Below are 17,854 nucleotides of genomic sequence, written 5' to 3' on the forward strand. Positions count from 1 at the left end.
GGTAAAATGATAATAATTAACAATTAATAAAATTCTTTTTATCATCTATTAATATTATTTGCCTTTCTTAACTTTCTTTCCTTTTCTTTTTTACTGTATTTTTTATTTATTTTCTTTTATCAATATATTCCTCATAATTAATATAAAAAATTTAATAATACCCTCAAAATTACGTTCAACATATATTGCCTGTTACTTATCCATCCATTAAGCCGAATAGAAGATAAAAGGCCATCGAGCTTAGGAGCTTCTCCAAAAATCCCATATCATTGGCATTGACATTCCTATCACCTGTTATTAATTGCTACTTTGGTTTCATTCTTCAGTTGAATGTAGAACATTATAATTCGATAAATCAGGCAGAAACTTGTTATACGAAAACGATTATGAGATGATAGCTCACGAGTTTGGTGAATTTCGATTATGTCTACACTTTTATATGCTTATTGTATTCAAGAAACTACAAATTATAAAATTAAAGCAATATTTGTGAATCTCACGTATAAAGTAAATATTTTCTGCGTCAAAAGGAAGATATATTGTATTTAGCGCTCACTAATGCTGCTACAACTAAAAATTAACCTAATCAAACAAATTAACCTAACCAAATTAGAAATATATATTATGTTTAAATTGCAAAAAAAGAAAAAAGAGAGAGAATAAAATGAAATAAAAAAAAGGAAAATGATTAATCCGACCTGAAGACTTTTTCAACGGACAGACAGGGAATCAAACCAGAGATTTTTTCTGTGAGGAGTCTGACTTTCATCCAAGTATTGACCCCTCGTGACCCGAAATTCCCAAGAAATTGAGGTTTTTCCAAAGACAAAAATCCATAGCAATAAAGAAATGACATTAAAATTCGGCAATAATAAGCAAGATATTATTTCAAAATACAGATCCAAGTAAAACCACAACAAAATTGAATCAAAGTAATTACGATAAGACAGTTATCAAACTATCTATATTTATTAATAAGATATAAAGCAAAGAACATACCAGTTGAATTACAAGCATACTCCAAAAGGAGTTTATGAGGAAAACTAAACTTTCTACTGCAGACAATTTTATTAATCTAAATTCAACTTTCGCGCGCTTAAAACTGAAAACGCCTACAACATTTCCTCACTGTACGAAATAAATTGAACTATCACAGCGCCATCTATAAGATTGAAATAAAACCCAAAGAGAATAAATTAGAAATCCTACCTTCAGTTGTGAAAATATTAGAATATAGGTTAGAAAATAGATAAACCCTTTCTTATTAACACTTCTATACTACAATAATTTTTGAGAAAATCATTAAAAGTTAAGATTTTAATAAAATTGTTTGTTGCTTCAATATAAGAAATTTTGTTACTACAAATTTTTATTAATCCTGTTAAAATGCGCGAAAATCAAATTTTTGAAAACTTGAGAGTTTAAATAAGAATGGTCATTACTAAGTTTAATTACTTTGAAGCTTTATCAACTCATCGCTTGTGTAGCTTGAAAACTCATCGCTTGTGTAGCTTGAAAACTCATCGCTTGTGTAGCTTGAAAACTCATCGCTTGTGTAGCTTGAAAACTCATCGCTTGTGTAGCTTGAAAACTCATCGCTTGTGTAGCTTGAAAACTCATCGCTTGTGTAGCTTGAAAACTCATCGCTTGTGTAGCTTGAAAACTTATCGCTTTTATTGTAAATATTTACCAACGTTTTCTCATTTGAAATCTGCATTTTTTTAATACAAATAAGTAGCTTTGTGTTCATTTCTGTTAAACTTAATTCTTTGCATAACAATTAATAAACATCAATAGCGATGTATGCTTAACAAAAGTAATTCATCAATATATTCACAACTATGCTAAATTACAGAACATAATTATGCATTGTCATGTTTGCAGGCATTTCGACTGCACTTGGCTCTATCAGGAGAAGGACTGAATTATAGAAAAAGACTGCCTGGCTTATCTGCAAGTCCAGAACAGCTCTTTTTCTTGGGCTATGCATCAGTAAGATCTTTTTTTTATATTTTCTTTCAAAATAGTAGACAGTAAAAAAAAATATGGGAAGAAGGGCAGAAAAAAAAATAAGAAGCTGTTTGAAATTATTAATTTTTCCAAAGAGCAATTTTCGAATCTACACTCCACTATTTCATAAAAAGATTTTGTTTTTCAAAAATATTCCAAGCAGTGGAATATACTCTTCAATAATTATATTTTTTACAGATATGTTAAAATGATTATAAAAATTTCTTTCCTCTGTGTTTATAATTAAAAAAATTGCATTACTAATGTCTTTGAGATGCTTTTAATTCTGTAAAGGAATTATATAAAGATAAATTAATAAATAAGAAGAAATCTTCGAAAAATTAATGAAAGATGCACCCGCAAGACTATTGTAAGTGTTTTTAGTGTACCAAAAAGATCATTTACAAACTTTAATTCTCTCATTCCTAAGATCAATTCAGTTCAGGCACCTCGGAATACTGGAATCCCCTAGTATATATTTCAAATATAAGAAATATTCTCCAGCCATCAAAAACCGAAATGACAGCCCTTATTTTTAAGGCGTTGTTACATAAAGGTCTCTACTGAGTTCATAGCTATTAAGCAAATGTATGCATGCATACATCCTTTGAATGTTCTTAGAAAACTTCCCTATCAAACAAACCCTTATGGGCGAGCGTTTCTAATGAACAAAGTATGCACCATAGGTATTACTTCGCATTTAACGAAAGAGTGAGGAAATTGACAGGGAAATCGAGGCCATTCGGGCTGGCTATTTAGATTTTTAAACAGGAGTTTGCGGCATCCCCGTATTTGTTAAGTTAAGGGTAGATAAGGCACACAGAAAAAATAATCTTTGCGACAGATTACGAGATCTGGAACAAAATGATTCTTCGCCAAAGAATTAAAGAAAAGAAAATGCCACTCATATAGACTGTGCATTGTCAGTCGTAGATTTACGATTAGGCGAAATACCTGCCTACGGCCACTGGGCTTAAAAGGAAGGACTGAAGCAGATCAATTAAAGAATTCCTTCGTCCAATTGAAAAAAAAATTTGTTAAAAACAAAAATCCTATGAATTTCAAAATATTCGAGCAATATTTAGACTTTGCCAAATATAATTGTTCTAGATCAATTTCTTTCTATATATCCAAATTCTTCAGATTTAAATAACTCAAATGCATATGACATTTTGTAATTTTAATTAAAAAGGTTGATGCTTATAAGCAATTGGAAATTTGAATTCTTAAAGTTGAAATTTCCCATTTTTTTCAATATTTTTTAAGATACAATTAATCTTCGAAAATAATACAATTATGCATTGAAATGCTCAACAAAAAAAAACAAAGATAATGTATCTTTAAAAATATGAAGCTATATTTTATTCTTAACTTTAAGAACGGTATTATATACAAGAAGAAAGTACAAGTATATTTCATAAGTAAAAGCAAGTACAGAAAAGAAGTATGTTTTATTTTAAATATTAAGGCGTGAAAGGTTAAGAATATCTAATGCAAAATTTATTTTTAACTTTTGATGATATAAATGTTTAATTATTTGATATTTAAAAATTTAATTATTTTTATTTTCTTCTTTTTTAATTTGTCTTTGATTGCAGATTTGGTGCGCAAATATGACTCATAAATATGCCATGGGCTTCAAGGAGAATGACAATCATAGTCCTAACAAAATAAGGTAATGAGTTTCCATATGAAAATCATTTTGTGATTTAACAGTAAAATAGTCATTTGCTGAAAGATCTAAAAGTACAAAATTTTACCGAATTTACATCACTGTGTAAAGTATGTAGGTAGACTGCTAGGTAAAAAGATTCAGTCATGCTACTAAATTTTAAAAGGAAATATTAATTTCCAATATAGCACCTAGAATAATATTGAGTGCTCTTATTTATCATCAAATAGAAGGTATAAGCAAATTTTTTGCAAAAAGAAGACGATTTTGCTACACGTGGTGTTCCTTAATGATTAAAGCAAATTTTGCTCTTTTCTACTTCGAAAAAAAAATCGACTTTCTCTTTTCTCAACTCCTCTGCACTCAATCAATTATCATTTTTAATTTGAAAGACAACATAACATTGTTAAAAAGTGGCAAAATACAAATTCAAGGTTATTTCTTGTTTAAAATGAGTTAGCTATCACGTATGTGAGTCTAATTAGATATTTCAGTTACTTTACTTTTTTAAACCAAATCTTTCATATGACAAAAAAAATTACATGAATTAATATTCGATAAATAAATAGGACAATTGCAATTAATTCACTAGTATAACGAACTGGATACTGACAAGTAACTTGTAATCCCAACTCAGTATTCTATTATACTATTTCCACAGAATTATTGTTTCCATTTTCTCCTCATAAATAACTATTTACAACAATATGATTTTTGATAAAATAAGAGGGTTTGGATACATATTCTAAAAGACTGTAATTGACCTTTACCAATTTCCTTTTATGCCATCTCTCATTTCTCCCACACGTAGCGACATCTAGTGAGATTTTGAAGAGCTATTTAAGTTTAAAGTTATATATAAATTAAATCTCGTATGGTGCACATTCTTCCAGTTTTTTTTATTGAATTCAGAAAAACACCAATAATTGTATTCAATATTAAATAAAAAAATAATTATTTTATTAATATTCTTCAATTTATTTTCGATGACTTTCTTCCAAAAGTTTTGGTTCCCAAAATTCTAATTTTATTAAAAAATAATTCTAACAAATTGAAAATCGCAAACTGTTATAATGGTTACAACAGAATGAGTAACAAGGAATTAAAAGAAAAAATACTTAAATTCTAAATAAAAAAATCTCTTTCCTTTTCACCCCTTTTCCACGCCCTTCCTTTTCTATTTTTAAGATTTATTTACGTGAAATAGGTGTATTACCTCGCAGTTCTATATTATATAGAGAAATAGGTGGGTGTTTTTCTAAAATAGGAACGGATTTAATTCACAACTGAAGAAAAAATTCTGTAAATCCGGTTTTCTGAAAAATGTTTCCAAGCAGGAAAAAAATCCGAGATAAACTGCTTTTGTTTGAAAACCAAACAGAAATTTTATTATTTGGAAATAAAAATTAATTTTTTGTTATTTTTTTTTTTTTCGTTTATTTATTTTTTCAAAGAATAAAAGAAATGCTTTCTTAAAAGGAAAATATAAAAGATCCTTAAAAAAATGTTTTGACTAAGTTTTTTTTGATTATTTTTTTTAGTGTATTAGTACATTTAAAGTTTTTGTTTGCTAAAAATAAATAAATTTTAAAAAAAGACATCATTGCGCAACAAAACAATGCAATGCATTTCCTTCTATTTGTTAAACTTTTTTTAATACAATTCTTTGTTGAGTGATTTCACAAAATGCTTTCAGACAAACAAACTGCAATTTATTTGCTGTTTTCTTTTTTCTCCTCTTCCTAAACGCTTCAAAATCTTTTAATTTTGTAAACGTATTTGAATTAAGAGAATTCTAAAAGTCGTAGCGATAAATAAAAGTAAGTGGATGTACGTTTAGAGCATATTTAAATAGTACCAACAGGTGTTGGCGCAATTTGACGCAGCGTTATTTGTGATACTCCGTGAAATAGCTTTTTCGTTAAGTAAAATCTATATTCTATTATGTTGAAGAAAAAAAAAGATTAATCAAAACTAATTGAAAAAAGTAAATACGGTCAAATCTCGATTAACGAGTACTTAATGAGTAATTCGCATAAAATTCAAAACAAATATGAAAAGTGATACTTAACGAGAAATTTTTTGCAGATACCGTGACGTCACACACTGGATTGGCTGGTATTAGTCTTTGTTGAACGCTTATTTGAAGACAACTTTTATATCTACATGGTGAATATCCCCCCCCTTTATATCTTCCATCAAGTTACCCCTACGCCACCCTGATCTGTACCGTCTCGCCACCCTGATATGTACAGAAATGGTGGGGGTTGGCTACCTCCTATCAATAACGGGACGTACTTCCCACTGGAAAGGTTTTCCGTGAACGGTGATGGCACTTAGGATTCAACTTTAGTTCCCACCAGTGTTGTTATAGCGGCAGTCGGTCATTCAGTTTTGTTGAGTGTGTCTTAGGACGGGTCGGAGTCGTCAGTTTAAGATCTATATAAACATGGAAGTTTTGATCGGATAGCGTAGTCGAATACTACTCCGTGGAGGTTGAAAAAGTACCTTTGGACATTAATCGATGTATCTATGGCATAATTTTTAGGGCTAAAGGCAGATAGGAACAATACTGATGAGCTGGTAGAAGAGCATAGCCAGAGCCAAAGGAGAGATTTGGTCAGGAGAAGACAGAGCAACAATCTTCCACTAAAATTAAGGAGATGTTTAAAGCAAAGGAAATTAACGCTTCGTATGTTGAGAAGTATTATTCTGATAAGACAGTAGCTATACAGGCCACAAACATATTTAATAATAATACTGTGTCTTGTTTTCAAACAATTTTGAAGGAAGCCTTTAGGCAACGCATTATAAATAATAAATTATATTATAAATTTTTTGAGTATTTTTTTTTTCGGATTGGAACAGAGTGTCCTATTTTGCATAAGGTTCTATGCAAACTAAAAATTTAATTTCGGATTGCATTCAATAAGATAGTTCGTTTCACTTATAAGGGAATATAAATTAATTTAGGTTAAAAAAAAAGTTTTTCTTTTCATATTTCAAAATATCGTAATTCAAAATTTGCTAGAAATGTTGACTTGTGAATGAATCAGTCGACTGCCAAAAATTGCTAATAATGAATTACTGATATTCAGATTATTCTCAGCTTTCAAGTAAATAAATTCAAAGAAACAGCCCCTGTAAATCAAATAATAATGCAGAATTACATTATTTTTAAAATAAGTATTTGACTGTCTCACTTATTTGAATATCCGCTTCTGCCGGTAGGCTTAAATTTTATAAATGCTCATTTTTAACCAGGTGAATAACATTTAAAATATCTATTTAAGGCTATAATCCGCTGTTTATATTTTCTGACTTCTTAGTAAAAAACAGGGTTTCACAAAATTTATCTTAAAATGTGTGCGTTCATTTATAAACCATTTTGAAAATTTTAAAATATAAATTTAAATTTAATTGTGAGAAACAAAATTATATGCATTGTTGAGTCTACGTATTTCACTTAAAATTAGGCTTAATTTGCTCAAATATTAATTGAGCAATGCATTTATCACGGGAAATATTTATTTTTAGGCAGTACAACCGAGAGGTTGTTATAGTTATTTAGTTTTTTCAGAGATATGACATTTGGAATCGTATCGAATTCTGAGTATTAGTTTCAGCTTCATTTATCCGCAACAGTTCCACTTATCTGGGGCAAATAACTTACTTTTGTAAAACAAAGAAATAAATGATATTATAAATAATTCTAAATAAATATAAACAATCCTAGAAAGTAAATAATTTTTTGTTATTTAAAACTTTTCGATATCATTTTAATAACTGTAGGTTCTTTTTAAAATTTCAAAGCTTCTGATTATCTAGGCTCAGTTATACCGAGTCAGAAAATAATCTCCTCACTTAAATCTGAAAAGAAAAGAAAAAGCGTGCATAAATATTTAGAAACTAAATTAGCATATTATTTTCTGACATGAATGTTTCTTCATTTCGCTATCAAATATTTGGATTGAATAAAAAATTGTCAAATTCACAAAGCTTCAAATATATTTTGAAATATTAGAAACCATCATTCTATTTAACTTGTATAGCATATTCCTCTAATATTAACTTTGTTGTCTAGACTTTGACAATAATTAGTGAAAAAAAAAAACTTTCCTCCTCTTTCAATAAACATAAAGAAACATCCCAGGCAGAAATTTCATAACGATATACTGTGCATGGCTTAACTTCCATTTTGCGTTCAGAATAAACAGCCGTCGATAGCTCAGTTGGCAGAGCGGTGGACTGTAGATGGTAAACCATAGAAATCCATAGGTCGCTGGTTCGACTCCGGCTCGACGGAAAATTATTTTTACTTGAGAATGTTCCATTTTTTTAAATTTATTTATTTATTTTATCTTTGCACTACAATTACTTTTTGCTTATTTTACACGTTGCCACAATAATACCAAGTTTATTTCCAAGATTTTTTTTATAACAAATTATATTACATTAATTTTCTACTACAGTAATTTTTTGATCAATACTGTTTTTATGTAATTCATTCGAAATTCATACCTCTAATAATGGTTAATTATACTCAGAATAATTATCTATAAGAGAAACTTAAAGCTAGATTCTTAAAAATTAATATTTATATTCATTCTGAATACAAGAGATTTGAAGCTTTTTTTTATAAATGTATAAAAATAATGTTACACTTTTGTTATTTCTATATTTTTTTTTGTTAAAAAATTAAAGAAAAAAATTGAGATTATTCCTTGGATTTAGCTTAGAATTAGGATCATGTTTCTGTTCTTAATTTAAAGCTGGAATGATCTTTTAATGACTTTCTAAAATTTATAAAATAAGATAATATAAAATTTTAAAAAGAATTGATATTAATAAATATATTTTTCCTAATAGTTGTGTATAGTTTAATAGATATTTCTAATTCAACTAATGAATCCTAATATATTTTCCTGAGATTATTGCTATATACAGTGATAAAAAAATAACTCATTTTAAGGATTTTAAATTATATTTCTATTCTATATTATTTATTTTCAATATTTTATTGCAATCTGAAACAATGCCAATCCTTGCCCCCAATACAAGATTTCTAAATAAGACTTTATATGTGTACCTTTAAAAGAGACCTGTAAGAGCAAATATTTTACTTGTTTGTAATTAAATCCATATTTGTGGTATAATTTCGTAAATGCTTAATTAGCTACAATTTTTGCTTCCTTTCAGGGTCAATGTCCCTCTGGCCAATTTTAAAGAATTTGCAAAGGCGTATCACTGCAAACCTGGTTCTCCAATGAATCCCACAGAAAAATGTGTTTTATGGTGATTTCCTGAATAAAAGAAATACTTTGTGCCAAAATGAAATTATACGTGAAGTGTTAATAAAAAATAAATACTATTGAAAGCGTTAGCTCATAAATTTGCATTTGTTTTTGTTGTATAAATTTCAATAACACAATTTGTTTATTAACTTAAAAGAAAAATTGGGGGGGGGGGGGTTCGTCTGTACTATGAAATATAATTTCATTAAAATCCTGGTTAATTTCAAAAATTTTCCTTTTTTTTCCAAGTTTTATTCTATACTTAAATGTTGCATTTTATGCAAAATGTAATATAGAAGCATAAAATTAGCCATTAAAAAAATTTGGATATCATTTATTAACACTAGATGGCAGCACAATTCTGTTTAAACATGATTACGATTTTTTAATCAAAATTCTTCATTTTGAACATTGTAATATAATACGAGTATATTATTAGAAGTTGTGAATTTCATTATACATTTAAAAAACAGAATGCAAAATCTTCAGAAATCAAAAAAATTATTCATAAAAATGAGATCAATTTTTAAATGCTAAGATGTTTCTACTCTTTTTATCATAGTTGCCTTTTCTAAAAAAGATATTTTTGGATTTTATATCGAATGTTAACTTTTAGATTCTTTTATTATTATATAAATCAATTTCTCTTTCTTAATTTATTTCTATTAATTTTATGTCTATTATTTGATCTTGATAATAAATGCATTGTTTTGTTGTTTTTTTTTCATGAATGATAATGAACAAAGTACGAATATTTTTCTGTTTTCTGTTTCATCTCTCAATCAATAGATGGCAGCAAAGCATCGAAATCTGTCAGAAATTACATGAATGCAAATTCTCAATGTTAACATTCTACACGTTATTTTTTCAAAATATTTTTCTTTCATTGATTCGATAACTTCCGATGCATTGAAAGCGTTTTCAAACAATAAGTACGAAACCTAGTTTTAATTCCTTAATCCTATATATAAATCCGATTCTATTTCATTGGTTGTTATTCTTTATTTCTTAAAAAAGCAAAAATTAGTGAATGAACGAAAACTGGAAGTTATATACCAGCGAACCAACTGGTTCATGAAACGTTTGCGAATGGTTCGAGAAAATTATTTTAATGTCAAACCCATCGCTAACAAAGGATACGAAGCGAACACAATGCCATCTGATTGACATCTAAATTAACAGCAAATGCCTTGATTTTCAAATTCGAAAGGAAGGCGAGGATTAGAAAGGAAGGCGAGCCCCTCCACGTATCTCATTGTGCTCGCCAAAAAATTGACAAGATTTAATTTACTTGCTTCAGGGGGTGAAAAAAATCGTTTGGGATTGGTTGCTCACCAGTAGTTCGCGCGCTAGATGTGACTACACAATGTGTACGAACATTTACGTGCTTTTCAAACAAGTTCAAACTCGGTGAAACTAAAATATAGAACCCTCAAACTCACAGTTTACAAATGCAATGTAAATAAATACCGATTATAAAAGTATAAACACCCTTAATAATGACGACGCAAAGCCATATTTTAACCCATCGAGCGTCGGCTGTCCAGCTTAAGAATGTTCTTAAAACGGCCGCAGTCAAAATAAAGGTTGAACACAATTTACTAGAAAAGAAATTGGCAGAACGTTCCTAAACCGGCCTGGTATGTTTTTGCTTTCCCCTGACCATTAACAACAGGGGGTAAACTTTCCCGCGTCTCGACCATCGCCACCCCCTAAACACCGGGGATTTTGAATAGGACTGACTGATCAATCAAGTAATAAATCTGTCGACGCAGGGCAATTGCCATGCGGTTTTTCAACTAAGAAGTTGGTTTTCGCTCTGAGAACTAAGAACTTCTCTTTTAATCTGCAATGTTTGCAGAAAATAGAATTTGTTCAAAAATAAATTTTTAAAAAAATCCGCAGTATGATTTTATAAATTTTTATTAGTAATAGAAAAATTTGTTTAATAAATTATTTAAAAGGAATTATCATTCATCAAATTGCATTACGAATATAATACATTCTTTTTACTGACATTCAGTGAATTTTACTTAAGTTTTTTCTAATTTTTAGTTGTAAGCCTTTTACTCGCATATTTGGTATTCGAAATGAAAATAGCATGATTTATAGCTCCCTGATTGAAATAAATTATAAAAAATTATTATTAATTTAAAAATACTACATTCATTTCGGATATAAATCTGTTATAATCTGTTATTGAAAATTATAAATAAAAATTTATAAAAAATTTGTTTATTTTTTGATTTTTGTTTTTCATTTCATTTTTTTAAGTTTTGAAAAATAATAAAACAATCTTTTGTCAATATATAGTACGTGAATATTTTAATGATAATATGTTGATGAAAATATTATTAACTTGAATATTTTTGACTAATTATCTTATTTTGAAATAATTAAAAAATAAGTTGAAATAATAAATTTTTAAAGTTAATTTTAATGCTAAAATAAGAAATCATAGTGTATCCATTTACTCACGAGGCTTATATCTGATAAAAATCATCATTTCATTCATATTTTTAATAAGTGAATATTTTGAATGTCAATTTCTTATATCATTCCTAATTTTGTCACAAATCTTGGTAAAAATGACTTATAGTCAGTGCAGAAATATTTTCATAAATCCAAGCATTTCTCTGCCGTTAAATATTGCGAAGAATCTTTCTTTCATCTAACTCCATCAATGAAATCAAAATTTCAACTGTACCCATTTTATTAAGTTACAACATTATGATTTTTTATGAAAATTCGTAAATTATCTCGTAGATAATTTACGAAAAATGAGACTTAGCTGCATGTGTCCAACAGTTAAGAATTACCCTTTCAGACTCTTGCTTCCATGCTCTTCATTTCTGAACAATTGAAACGAATTTCACTGGCAATATTTATAAGGTATTTCGCTGCATGTGAATTTCAAAAGGTAGATGCACAATAAAATAAATGAAAAACAATCTAGAGTAAGTAATCATAACTTCAATAACGTTTAAAACCAGTGAGTGAAAATTAAGGTTTTTATTTCATTGCAACAATAAAAATACTTGCTACAAATTTTGGCACACTCATTAAAATAAAACAAATTATAGATATTAATGAATCTGTAATTATTTTATTATTTTACCAGTTCCTTATTTTTCCAGTTTGTGCAAGAAGGGCAGAAATTCTTCATTTAAATGATCTTATCCTCCGGTCACAAAAATTGGATGGGAGAAAATTTGCTTAACAATGACATTACATATTAAGAAGGTTGTGCTAAATCAGAAATAATATATATATATAAGTTATTTTATATTTTTAAGAAAAATAGAGATAAGCGTGAATTGTTACATCCTAGAATTAATTAGCAAAGACAGGTCGGAGAATCATGTTGGTGTGATAAAGCAGCAAGTTATTGGTGGTCTAGTCACAGATGACTCATCGTGGTCTCATGATGTTAAAATGTTCTCATAATGTTAAATGTCTCATGATGTTCTTATCATCTGTAACTACTTTTTATCAAAGCAAAAATAATATTCACAAATAGCTTTTTAAAAATCCAAACGCTACTATTTTCGTAAATTATGAATTTTTAAAGCATAGTAAAAATTTTAATTAAAATTTTTCCGTGGTAATTCGAAGAAAAGTAAATTAACTAATTTGACATTTGTATATTAATTTATCGAATTTAAGCATATTTTACATCAATATATTTCATTATGGAAGTGAAATTAAATTGTCTTCATTGCTGCTTCTATCATTTCAACCTAATTTTTTTCCATTGTTGATATCAAGATATGATCCAACTAATTATTTAATGCTGAGTATCTTTCAGTGGTATGCTTTTGTTAAAAATTCTGTTATACTTTAGATAAAGTTCAAGTGCAGAATCAAGCATTGGTGAAACATTTTTAGCTCATTTTTGAAAATTGCTATTAGGATTGCCCTTAGGAAGTGCATTAGAAATAAATTTCCTAAAGGAAGCAATTTTTCTATTGGAAACAATCTTCAGTAGTATCTGATCAATAGCCGAATTTCAACCAGAATATAAACAAATGTAGTAAGAAAACCCACTTGCATTGTATTAGTGAACAGAGAAATCGAATTTTTTATTTTATTTTTTAGTCATTACTTATTATTGAATATATTAAGAAATACGTCTTTAAATCTTCTATGAAAAAAAACTTGAATGGATATGAAAATCAAAAATAGTAGAGCACACACTTTGTTTGACATAAAATCTAAAACTGATTAAAGAGCAAAGCTTAAAAACTTTTTTTCATAGATTATTGCCATAATACCCACGTTAACTTAATAAAAAGAACACCGCTTTCAGGAGTGATGAATTAATCTTTTGAATCCAAGACTCATAAATTTCAAGAATGGTAAAGATTAAAAGAACTACTCAAAACCTCTTTCAAGAATTAATTCTTGTCTTGCTGAATGCCTAGCAAGGGAAAATATCCTCCCTTTCAATGCAAGATTCGTATTAAAAGTACTTCTATTGTACAATCTGCCTGGCGCATGTTCTATATAACCCATTTTGAGACACTAATTTTCCTTGAATAGGCTGTTGTTCACCAGATGTAGCACTTCTCTTTGTAATGTAACTTGGGCAACTTTAAGCACTAAACCTACCGACATTTTACTGCTTGATTTGATCGTAAAACTTCTTTTAACAATGCGAACAAGCCGAAAAACTACTTTCACATAGAGAAACACATGGATTTTCTTACCGAATACTAGCAATTGAAAGGAACCGAGATCCATAGATAAAAAAAGTTCTGAATCCACAGCCTTGTGATACGTTCAAACAGTTAGAAATCGTATCAGCCTTTAATGCATTTATTTAATTTCATTAAATAGTTAATGCTGTTTTATTGCAAAGCAATAATTATAATTGCACAGATACATTCATTAATTCTATTCTTCAAAGCAATATCATACACATCATCCAATTTTGAAGAATATAAATAAATGTTTTCCATTTATTAAATATATTTTCTTTCTTTCATATGCCAAACTTTTTTTAATAGTCCTTATTATTACCAAGTAATTTTTTTCATTTACGCTTTTCGCAGCCCGTCACAAGACACAACTCTTCCTCCCATTTGAATGTGCTTTGATTTTTTTATAGAGATTTTAAATATATATTTATAATATAATTATATATTTTAAAGATATAATTTCTAAAAAAATATTTTTTATATTTATAAAAAAAGCGGGTTTTTTTATAACCTGAGCCCTCTCCCCCCCCCAAAAAAAAACGAAAGACAAATATGATTTGCAAAAACCAGTGAACAACGCTTGTATTTGAATAGTGAAATAAAAAATAATATTAAGCAGTATAAGAGAATAATAGTAACTACATTTATCAAGATACTTTAAATAAAAACGTCTATAAAAAAAAACGCTTTTACTAAAAACTCATTCTAAACAGTAAAAAATAAATAATTAGATCCAAAAATTTTCAAATTTGCCTTTCATTACGTATTAAATGCTTGGCCAAAATCTATATACAAAGCTTAAACAATAGTTAAAATTACATTTATAAATAAATATTTGTCTCGCTTAATAATTGGGATGAAAATAAATTTAAAAATTTTATATAAGGATTTGTTTTTTTATATTTTACAGCATTTTAATAAAAGTATTAATAAAAGTTCAAACGTACTTTTTTGCGAACTAATCACAATCATTAACTGTTATACATGATTATGACATGTAAATATGAGGGATTCCCTACCTTTAATAAGTATAATAGTTTTCATTTGGATATTAAATTTGTGGCGAAATAATGAAATATCCAAATCAGAAATGAAGTATACAGCTCATATCACCAATCGATCCTGCAATCGCGAATTCTTACGAAAAGCGTTATTTCCCCTTTTCGGGAGTTCGTTCCCCTAATTGGAGGGACCACCCAAATTCTAACTGTCAGCGAAAACCACAAAATGACCTTAACAAGCAGATGACCCACCCCGTTTATTGCATTTAAGGGGGAAAGCATTGACGACTTTCTACGTTGGAGCCGGGTTAATAGCAGTTTGCGGAAAGCAACTTCCTACGTTCCAGCCGGGTTCAAAACAGTTTTCGGAAAGCAACTTCCTACGTTCCAGCCGGTTGAAGGGTTAAATCAAAATACAAATTTATACTAAAGCTTCAGTTATAAAATAGCAGATTAGAAACGAATTCGATTATTAAGGCTTTAAAAATAGAATGCATTTTTAATTTAAAAATGTTACAAAATCTGTATAAAATAAAATGGCGATTTTTTTTACCAAAATTGCCTCCTAAACCTCCTTCCTCCTCTCCTCCTTCCATTAAAAAAAATATTTTAAATGTTATAGAAGAGATTTTACCATCTCTAAAGAGATACCGAAATGTACAAGTCTTACTTAACCGTACATCACCTTTTTAAATTATTCCTTATGAATGCATTATGTAATCAGTATATACAATTATCCAACGCAGCCTGTATCGCTGGAAGAAATTAAAAATATTCTAATTTTTTTTTCTCTATATATATATGTGAATAAAACAGCGCATGAATGAAAAATTAGTTATGAAATCTTAAATTTTACATTTATATTTTTTTTAAACGCTGGATTATAGCAAAGGTTTATGAGGCGAGGCTTGTTGATTCATAATATTCACATTTGGCTACTATTGTTTATGTTTGATTTCAGCATTGCTTTTATTTTGAATTTGGAATTACATTTTTTTTTTCTGTTAATGGACCGCTATTTGTTTCAAACCGATTTTAGTAATTAATTTTCATTTGAATGTTCATGAGCATTATGGGTAGAGAGGAAAGAAAAGAATGGAAGAGGAAAGAAAGAAAAAGAAAAAAAAATAATGTTACGATATGTTTACATATAAAATGTGGTGTTAAAGAAAGGGGGAAAAATTATTTACTTTATGCCAATGCGGACGAGATTTTACACTACAACTTTCGTTACTTAATGTATGACAGTCTGATCCGAGGTATTGTTAACAGAATAATAGCCGTTTAGACGGACTCATTTTCTAGTATGAAGAAGCAAGGACATTTTAACAGAATTCCCTGACCATATGTCTTGAACTATTAGATAGTTCTAGCTTGAGTAAAATCCTTGATATGCCCTTATCAGTTTAAGTAAATAAAAAGTATCAAAAATTTTAAAAATTAGATTAATTAGATCCACTTTTTAAATAGTTGAATTCTGTATAATGCTCTTTCCTAACTTTTATTCTACTTACATGGAACACTTACCATATTTCGAAGAGAAGAGATCTATTGCATTAAAATTGTAATCAGAGAAATCGATCGCATTATCACTAAGAAAGCGATCGATTTCAAGAAGTACTTTCTTATTGTTCCTTAGTTGTTACTATGTAAGTATGTATTAATAATATTATAAAGTAAACTTTATCATTTTTAAAAAAAAATTCAATTTATTATTTTAAGACGTTATACAAATCCACACTTTTTATTCTGAAATAAGGATAGTCAATTTTCTTATTATCGTTTTATTATTATTATTATTTAATTTTTCCATTATTATTATTTTATTTTTATAATTTCAATTCTTTATTTTAATGGTAAAATTTGCAAGTTAACATGAAGTTCAATTTATTTTATCATACTTTACATTTTTCACTATTATATATGCCAATCGCCTTCGGCAACCACATATTCGCATAGGATATTAATCGTATTCATCTAGTATTATCAACCAAATTTGATAATATGCATTTTATTACATAAAACGAAATATTACTTAAATCGTATTTATACAACAAACGGAGCATTCTGATTAGTGAATAAGATCGCTAAATGGCGAAATTAATATGCTACTATGTCCAGATATTGAGGCTGGGAATTCTGTCAAGTACATATATAGGGATATCTATACAAAATTGGGGGAAGTGAATCATTGATGATATATCTAGGATTCACAGACTCATCTGATATAAAATTTGTTTGAATCTTACAATGGTTGGTGTTTTGAGGTCTTTGATTTTCTTAATTATTTTTAATACATCGATAAATATAAGAGAAATCCATAAATACAAAAATTCTAGATTATCTTCAATACTGGAAGCGGCAATTGTTAATAATCCAAATAATGACCGTAAAAAAACACAAATAGCATGAAAATAATCTTGAAAATTTTTGATTTCTTATAGACGATCTAACATATGAAAATACAGGATCATTAACAATATATTGCTTAACTGATAAATTTGTTAATTACTTTTTTTTATACTAAAAGCGTTTATTTTTTAGCATATTAAAAAATATTTTTTTTATATCTCATGAAATATCTGTTGGTATTTTACTACCGCGGATAAATTTGCGTTTACTGCAATTTGTAAGCTACAAAATTCCAAACTGCTACATATGTTGAGTCAATAAAATAAACCGTTGATTTTTTTTATCAATTCAAATAATGAAAACAATCCTATCCGGCGAATCGTCGAGTATATCAGTAGCAAAAGTAAACGAAAATTACTTCCCCATATTCAGATTCGTGTTAACTGCAGCTGAAACAAATCCCCTCGTTCTTTTGACACCGGATGTTGGCACTTTCGACACGAGGGGAGTTCAAATTCAAAAAGCTTCTTCATGCTTAGCTGCCTTCCCGCCACGAGGCTTACGAAATACTACAAAGCGAAGCTTTAGTGCCCTTTTTTTTTATTATTTGTTTGTTTTAACTTCCCCATGGAAAAGTCACAACGAGATACCTTTTTTATATATTTATTTTGCGCTGGCAAAAAATGTTACCTAATTAATTTGCTTCTTCGAAACTGCTCGTTACCTTTGCGTAATTTTCCTGGCTCTTTTTGTAATGTGCCAAAAGACGTGAAAAACGATCTTCGAAGCTAAAATAATAAGGTAACAACAAAAAGTGGCAAATAC

At 28.4% G+C, this 17,854-nt stretch overlaps 1 protein-coding gene and 1 non-coding gene across 2 annotated transcripts in view; both read left to right on the top strand.

The window, feature by feature from the left end:
* Positions 1-9,059, top strand: part of LOC129989115 (neprilysin-1-like) — a 53,812-nt gene extending 44,753 nt beyond the window's left edge. The window contains exons 20-22 of the mRNA XM_056097439.1: positions 1,885-1,992; positions 3,609-3,685; positions 8,882-9,059. Of these exons, the coding sequence (XP_055953414.1) occupies positions 1,885-1,992; positions 3,609-3,685; positions 8,882-8,981 (285 nt within the window). The 3' untranslated portion in view covers positions 8,982-9,059. The remainder of the gene's footprint in view (positions 1-1,884; positions 1,993-3,608; positions 3,686-8,881) is intronic.
* Positions 7,900-7,988, top strand: Trnay-gua (transfer RNA tyrosine (anticodon GUA)). The gene is given in 2 exon segments: positions 7,900-7,936; positions 7,953-7,988. It is a non-coding gene; the product is annotated as a tRNA-Tyr (tRNA).
* Positions 9,060-17,854: the final 8,795 nt, after the last annotated feature.

The sequence above is a fragment of the Argiope bruennichi genome, chromosome 10, assembly GCF_947563725.1.
Source record: "Argiope bruennichi chromosome 10, qqArgBrue1.1, whole genome shotgun sequence".
Classification (NCBI taxonomy): Eukaryota; Metazoa; Arthropoda; class Arachnida; order Araneae; family Araneidae; genus Argiope; species Argiope bruennichi.